Source organism: Rhinolophus sinicus, linkage group LG05 (assembly GCF_036562045.2).
Source record: "Rhinolophus sinicus isolate RSC01 linkage group LG05, ASM3656204v1, whole genome shotgun sequence".
Lineage (NCBI taxonomy): Eukaryota > Metazoa > Chordata > Mammalia > Chiroptera > Rhinolophidae > Rhinolophus > Rhinolophus sinicus.
The window spans coordinates 45,104,645-45,113,270 of NC_133755.1; the positions used below are offsets into that span (position 1 = coordinate 45,104,645).

An 8,626-nucleotide genomic window follows, 5' to 3' on the forward strand; every position below is an offset into this window, starting at 1 on the left:
AGTAATTTATGTCTTTTCTCTTTTTCTCTTAATTAACCTGCCTAGAGGTTTATCAATTTTATTGATCCTTTCAAAGCACCAGCTTTTGGCTTTGTTGATTTTCTCAATTATTTTCCTGTTTCCAATTTCACAGATCTCTGCTCTAATTTTTATGATTTCTTTTCTTCTGCTTACTTTAGATTTAATTTGCTCTTCTTTTTCTGGTTTCCTAAGGTAGGAGCTTAGATTATCAATTTTTGATCTTCCTTCTTTCCTAATATATGCATGCAATGCTACCAAATTTCTCACTAAGCACTGTTTTCACTTCAACCCACACATTTTGCTAAGTTTCTATCAACATTTGCTTAAGCTCATTGATTCTTTCCTCTGCCATTTCAAATCTATTGATAAATCCATCAAAGGTACCTTATCATTATAAAATAACTTTCTTTATTCCTAGTAATAGTCTTTGTTCTGAAATCTGCTTCAACTGGTATTAACATAGCCACTCCAGCTTTCTTTTTACTAGTGTTAAGCCTGGTGTATTTTTTTCTATCCTTTTACTTTTAAATGTTTTGTGTCTTTGTAGTTAAAGTACATTTCTTATAGGCACTGTATAGTTAGGTCATGCTTTTTTCATCTAATCTCACAATCTATGGCTTTTAATTGTGGTGCTTAAACATTTACATTTTAATGTGACTATTGATAGGGTTAGGTTTAAGTCTATCATCTTAATGCTTATTTTTTTGTCTCATCCATTCTTTGTTCCCTTTTCACTCTTTTTCTGCCTTTGTTTGGATTGAGAGTTACTTTATTCCATGCTATTTCTTCCATTGGTTTATTAGCTATAATTATTTGTTTTGTTACTTTAGTGGTTGCTTTAGGGTTTATTTCTTACATACTCTGCTAGAAATGTTAAGTTTGTAATGGAGGAAACTGGTGTTTGTTTTGGTCTCTGTTGTATACCTAGTGTTTAGAACAGTGCCTGGCACACAGAAGGCACTCAATAAATATTTGATCAATAAATGGATAAACAGAAAAGCCAAATAACAGGTTATGATGAGTAAGATTAGAAACCATCAAAAAGAAGGCATATTAAAGCTCATCTACTTAACAACATCCAGACTATTAGATCACTAAAAACAGAACACAAAAATTCTAGACAGAATATACACATACAAAAGTAAATAATATTTACAAGTTCTGTGCAAAAATATTAGGTAGTACTAAAAGGAACCAGATACTGTATAATGCCATTATTATAGCCACATTCAGCCCATTTCCAAATCATAGAAAGAACAAAGTAATCAGGTGAAATAAAATCAGCTACATGCAAATTAGGTTGCAAATGATAAAGTATAAAAAGGAATAATTATAAAATTATAAATAAATATCCCTACACAAATTTCCAGTTACAAAATAAACAAGTCACAGGAATGTAATGTAAAGCATGGCAACCATAATTAATAAACTCTTGCGCATTTCAAAGTTGTTAAGAGAGTGAATCTTAAAAGTCCTCGTCATAAAGAAAAAAAATTTTTTGTAACTATATATGATGATGGATGTTAATTAGACTTATTATAGTGATAATTTCACAATATAAACAAATATCGCATTATCATGTTGTACATCTGAAACTAATATATTATATATCAATTATACCTCAATTAAAAAATAATTTTTAATATCCCCTGTACCATTTTAATGATGATTTTTTAAAAGACTGAAATAGTGACTGGAATTATATTGGTAAGTCACTTACTGAAAATCTCAAATTTTGCACTGCATTCAGTTCTTGCTCTCAGAACTGAGTTTAGAGAAACATGTCTAGAAATATTTAAGACTACCTGCTAGAGCTAGGATGTTCTATTAAATTGTTCGTGGTAAATGACAGACATAGAAACAGTCCCTCTCTGCTCATTTCTTAAACCTCACATATTATCTGGGATTTACAGGCCAAATGGAATCACTCTCTCCTTGGTAGGTAAGAGTGGGTTTCAAGTTGACTCTTAGTACTGTTAAAAATATGTCATTCTGAAAAATATCACTATAGTAAGAGAAATCTATTTATGTATATCTAAGCAAAGAATTAAATATAACCCAGGACAGAATATGTATTAACAGAAAAAAATGCCATAGGTGTGTCAAGGACTATTGGTCAAAATCTATAATAAATCAAACTAAAAATCTTTCTATGACGTTTGACATGATTATTACTAACGTCAAGATTCAATATTACCTGAGAGATTTCCTGTTGATATGCTGTAAAATGTTCCTTGCTGATCTGTGGGAGGTAGAGTGAAGGTATGACTTCAGTGTCCACAAAGTCCAATCCCCATGCTTTTGTGAAGAAGTCAGATTCTCTTTTTGCTAATCTAGGATCATTTAATGCTGCTGGAAGATTAACTTTGGAATGATATACAGTCCATCTATGTTGATCTGTAACTAGAGATGGGGCAACACATAAACTATTTGAATCACCTGTAAAAAGTAAACAAGAGAACTCTGTAAAGTAAGTTCTATGTTTGAAAGTACATCCTAGAAAAATAAAAATGCTTAGCTTCTACATTGTATAAAGCAGCTAAACTCTTCTATAGCAAATATTTTAATAAAAATCAATCTGATTAAATAAATTTGATGCTTTCAGCATCAATTGCCAAGGGAGGAAAAAACACGTACAAGATAAAAGATATGCAAAATTTGAGAGTTGTAGTTATAGGGTGGCTTGGGTGGTAAAGAAAGTCTTGCATTAATTCCTTCCCTTATTGTACAATTTCTCTTTTTTCAACATCGAGATTCTTCTACCTTCTATTTCAGATCTTCTGTCCTTTAACATCCAGTTTTTTTCATAAGTAGGCCTTTTTCTATTGTACTATGGCAGACATTATTGGTTCCAATATTCTTTCTTTAGCTTATAATTAAATAACATAAATGCTGCTGTGGCATTAATCATAGAGGAAAAAATATATACAGTTGATTCTTGTTATTCACAGTAGTTCTGCTCTAGAACGTCACTGGAACATTTAATTAGCAAATTGCTCCTAGTGGAAATACAGGGTTAGATTCTTGTAAGTTTTTGATCACAACATTTTCATCAGCTGATAAATACATAATCTTGTGTTGAGTTTCCAAGACATTTTATTTAATACACATTGCTCATTCATTAATGTTGAACTCATGGCTAACAGCACTGTAACTCATACCTAAATGAAGCTTATATAACATGCATATTTTCTTCATAAGGCACATTACAGCCTTCTTGTGCTTAGGAACGCTAGAAAGCACTTCAGCACTACAGATGGGAACCATTTTTAAAAAGAAAAATCACCAACAAAAAGCACAAAAATGCAAAAAACATGGTACTAAATAGACCACAAAAAGGACGCTTGTTTACAGCATGATAGCTGAAACAAGAAGGCAGTGTTGCGTTGTTTGACCTCAGGTAGGAACGTGTGCATCAGGTGATTTAAATTTTTCATTCCTCTGCATGTGTCTGCAAATGACCACAAAAGTGCCACAAATATTGATTTGGGGGCTACAAATAAGTTTTAGAGAGTAGGCAAATTTGCAAATATGGTATCTGCAAATAATGAGGATTGACTGTACTATGTTTAACTAAAGAGCTTACGATCTATACCTGCATTTCCAAAACATTTTTTTCAGTTTATGTAAGTAACTTCTTTTACGGAAATGCATAAAAAGAGCTATATTCCAATTTCCTGATCCTCTTACTCCCAAATTATTTATATCTCTTTCGTTTTAACATCATAAAATTTACTCTTTTAAGATAAGTATATGAAATCTGACTACTCATTTAGATAATACAAATCCTCGGTAAAAATCCTCAAAAAATAAAGCATTACCTGTGGGTTCCTTGGGACACACATCTGGCAGTGACTGCACAGGTCGAATGTGTTTTGTCGGATCTACCTCTTTTTAAAGAAAACATCACTGCTGCTTCCTTGAGGCACTGGTGAAGAACTGTGGCTTGAAGCCATTGCATAAAATCACCACTCAACTGCAAATGAGTAAGAAACATAATAATCAAGATATTTAATACAGATCAAATTCACCTATAAGTATTATGCATGTCACAAACTTTCAAAACCAGATACATTGTTCAAAATTCCTCAAAGTATAAATACACAATTTGAATACTCACTATTAATTATGTCACTCAATATTTAAGAAATTTATGTCCTTATTTAAAAAGTATTCTCCCCTAAGTGACCTAACCTCAGTCTTTTATCCAAAGTGCAAATAGATACCAAAGCCATAACCAATATAAAGAGGAAAATATTCCATTCATTCAACGAGTATACAGTAATTATTCATTACAGCAAAACAGATAAGTGCATGGGTTTTAAAATGTGACTGCAAGGAAGGGTTCATATCCCAGCCTTACTTACCAGCAGTATTACCTTGAGGAGATTTATTTAACCTTTGTGTGCTTTACCTTATCTGTAAAAATGGAGATGAAAAGAGATCCCATCTCATAAACATTTTGTAACAAAGGAATGGATATGTGTAAAGCATTTAAAATAAAGCCTGCCTCAGTTTGTGTTCATAACTGTTATCATTATATTTATTATTACTATATGACTGTCACTATATTAAATGATTACAAAAGTATTCTTCAAGGTGCTTGCAATTAAATTAAGTAATCAAAACAATCAAAACACTAGGCAAAACACAAGTTAACCTATGTCTACATTTTTTAGTAAGTGCTGAAAGAATTTGTGGGGCAAGGCAACATTACATAGGCTATAGTGTCAGGTAAGACTTTACAAATGAAGCAGTACATAACCTGGATACTGAAGAACATGAATTATTTTATTATTAAAGAGTAGATAATCTTATACTGCTGAGCATATCTATCAAATAGTAGGCTTTCAATAAATATTTTAATGAAGGAATACATAAATGAATATAAAAAGGGAACTTAGAGATGACCTAGTTTAGGTTCCCTCATACTAGGGATAATTATAGCAAGGCCTAGAAAGACTAAATGATTTACAAAGATACATGTGGTTTAAAAAGTTTACCAAAAAAAAGCCAAGTTAGGAAATCTGGTGAATAAGAAATAAAGAGCTGAGACATAAGGCAAGGGAAGACCAGTCTCAAAAAGTTCATCCACTCTAACTCCCTTCTAGCTCGGTGGAAAGCTAAAAATTTCATTTCTCAGACTTCCTTGCATATCTGTCTCAGTCCTTCTTATGCAAAGGAGACATTTCCAATTACACCGCTCACTGAGACCATAAGAAACAAGCTGCTACAAAAATGCACAAACATAAATAACTTCAAGGTCCCTGAACAGAAAGCAAACAACAGCATGAATAAAGGTTAAAGGGCATGGAATAATCATAAGACTGTGTGGAAACTGACCTGGTTAGAGTGAAATGTTTGCGTTGGGAAGGGCTGACAAATCATATTTACACACACACCCACAGTATAGCCAGACTACAGTTGGTTCTCTAAGCAGTAGGGAGCCATAAGCTTTTTTGTCCTGTGGACTTCTTTGGCAGTCTGGTGAGGTGTACAGGGCAAAAGAATACTATGACGAAAATATCTGGGAAAATTAATCAGGGTCTTGGTTTGCTTTTTAAATTAATCATTGGCCTGCTGCATTTATATCCATACACATAGAGTGTATGGCTATTTCTGAACAAAGTATTTGCATATTTAAGAGAGAAGAAATATCTAAAGGATAGGAAAGATTGTATGACACAAAATCCCAGACATTAAGCGTTTGGTAAAGACCATTTTAAATTTAACATTAAGCATTTTAACTTTTTTGTTAATTTCATCAAATAAAATGGCTAAAATAAACACATTTGATACTTCAATAGGTAAGTTACAAACACATGGGAACATATTTATGTTGAAAGTCCATTGCTTGATGTCAGATAAATTTTTATTCCAACAATAGTACACTACAATTTCAATTTATTCTTTTTACCATCATGTTGTTTTATAGCAAAAACAAATCCTTAAGTGCCATCTTAGGAAGCTAGAAATACTTGGGGATACGGGGACTTGTGAAAAAATATTTCTAGATTCCTATGAGTTATTTCTGTATCTGGGCGGGGTGGGGGGAGAACACCTTCTTTACTCCTTAAATATTCTAAACTGGGCAACCAACCTATGCAGGTTTTCTATTTTTTCTTACACCTCTCATTCTTATGAAAAGAGGGACAATCTCTAGCTATAAAAGGATTATGTAAGGTTAGGGGTGCCTACATTGGTGAGTCTTAATTTCCAATCATGTGATTCTCCATTCCCTTCACTATCCTGAGTTTAAGATCTCCCTACAATAAGAAGCAAACTTTGTGTTGATGACAACATAAACATGATGCAGACACTTAGTAAGTACAATCACTGGTAACAAAACATGATGTATTTATTCTTAAGGCATGGATGTATAAACAAATGCAGCAAATCCAAATGGCCTCTAAACGAAACAATTTCAGCCAAAAAAAAATAAAAAAATCATCTTTTACTGAAATGATGAAGCACCTTAGTAAGAAAGTTTCAGTGTAAGCAAAGAATATTTTGTCTGCCCAAGAAAAAAATTAGCAAAAATAAAAGCAAACAAAAAACACAAAATAGAGGAAAAAGTAAAGTTCTGAGAACTAATCATAGGCAATCCCTGATTTCTAACGCTTCCACTTGTAACTACCGTTTAGAAACAAATTTGGCATTTAATCAGTAGTTACCTACAGTGAGAATCTATAAATAGCTCTACCCTTCTTCACATATTCTCATAATTATATCATACCATACTCAAATACTATCTTCTCTTGAGGCCTTCTTTGGTTTCTCACTTAGTCACCCTTCACGCATTTCTATTTTTATACCAATCATAATGAAATTCTGGTTTTCATACACATCTTTCCTATTAGACTGTGAACTTCTGGATGTTTCCATTTTCCTGTGTATTTTCCATACCTAACACAGTTCCTGGCACACAGATGAATAAAATGGGTGGTATGTAGAACAGATAAGAAGAGAGAGATATTAGTTAGACAGCTACTAATAATCCTTGAGTGAGTAGGTAAGAGCATTGGTCTGGGCTGGTAAGGAAACGAATAAACAGACACTCTTCCAAAAGAAAGAACTGGCAAAGAACATTTCTTTCTTTCTTATAGCTCAAAGTACCTTTTTATGTTAAAAGTTTAGTAAAATCTTATGTTAAAATGGCCTAAAAGCAATGTCACCCTAGAAACAATGAATATACCAGGTTTCCCCGAAAATAAGACCTAGCCGGACAATCAGCTCTAATACATCTTTTGGAGCAAAACTTAATATAAGACCCGGTCTTATTTTACTATAAGACTGAGTCTATATAACATAACATAACATAACATAACATAACATAACATAACATAACATAACATAACACAACACAACACCAGGTCTTATTTTACTATAAGACCCAGTCTATAATACAGTATAGTATAGCATATATAGTATAGTATAATCATATAATATAATGTAATGTAATATAATATAATATAACATAATATAATACCGGGTCTTATATTAATTTTTGCTCCAAAAGATGCGTTAGAGCTGACTGTCTGGCTAGGTCTTATTTTCGGGAAAACATGGCACCAAGTGCTCAGACCTTGGTTTCTGCATACCATCCCCTTCAAAGAAATTATGGTCCTTTGAAGAAATAGACTTGGAGCACAGAAAAGAACAAGTCAATCCTGGGAACGCTTATTCTGTCAGAAAGCAAGGAAATGTTCAAAGATCAGTGAGGTATATCAAAAGGACAAAGGATCAAGTTAAAGGGGCTCCATTGGTCACATCTGGGACACTTTGAGCATGAAAGGGAGAGAGGGAAGGAGGAAGGAAAAAAGGAAACTGAGTGTAACACTGAATAAATAAAAATTAATGAATCCAGAATGATACTTGGGTGGGGGGAAGAGATGATGAAAATGGGGTAGGTTGGGGTGGAGAAAGGAAAACTCTTCTCTGCAGAAGAATGCCAGTAATAAATGTAGAAGGAATGACAGAATTAGAAAATCACCACTTTGTAACCCCCAATATAAAATCCGATTCAGGCAGAATTCATCAAGGTATGCTAAAGCCATTAGGTGAAAGGTTGTTTAGAAACATAAAACTCACCTGGTGCCAAAGTATTACCCCTACAAATTACTTAGCAGTGCAAAGGGAAAATGTGTCTTTAAAATGGAAAGATCTGGCTATCACTACCTTAACTAAGTCATCAAACTTGGTATTACTGACAATACATAGTAAGATAACTTGATATTATGTGATTCATGAAAAGACAATAGAAAACAAACATCATCACCTATGAAGCATCAACAAAAATGTTTAACCCAATCTCATAGGGCCTCCACACCAGGTGGTAAGCTTTTTGGTCCTGTGGATTCCTTTGGCAGCCTGACGAAGTCTAAGGACCCCTTCCCAGAATAATATTTATAATACATAAAATACATAAGATTAAAGGATAATTATACTGAAATATAGCTATCAAACTATCTTTTTACATTGTAATATACAAACATTTTTGCTTCTCAATTAATGCAAATCTCTCTAAGCAATAAGTAACATAAATACTTTGCGATACCTGCAACAATTTAATGTGATATGAAAATATCTGAAATTTCTATCGATG

At 32.9% G+C, this 8,626-nt stretch overlaps 1 protein-coding gene across 1 annotated transcript in view; it reads right to left on the minus strand.

Annotated features, from left to right (window-relative positions):
* VPS54 (VPS54 subunit of GARP complex) overlaps positions 1-3,995 on the minus strand; it is a 57,844-nt gene extending 53,849 nt beyond the window's left edge. Inside the window, 3 exon segments of the mRNA XM_019717893.2 lie at positions 2,219-2,460; positions 3,843-3,914; positions 3,917-3,995. Coding sequence (XP_019573452.2) covers positions 2,219-2,460; positions 3,843-3,914; positions 3,917-3,977 — 375 coding nt within the window. The 5' untranslated portion in view covers positions 3,978-3,995.
* Positions 3,996-8,626: the final 4,631 nt, after the last annotated feature.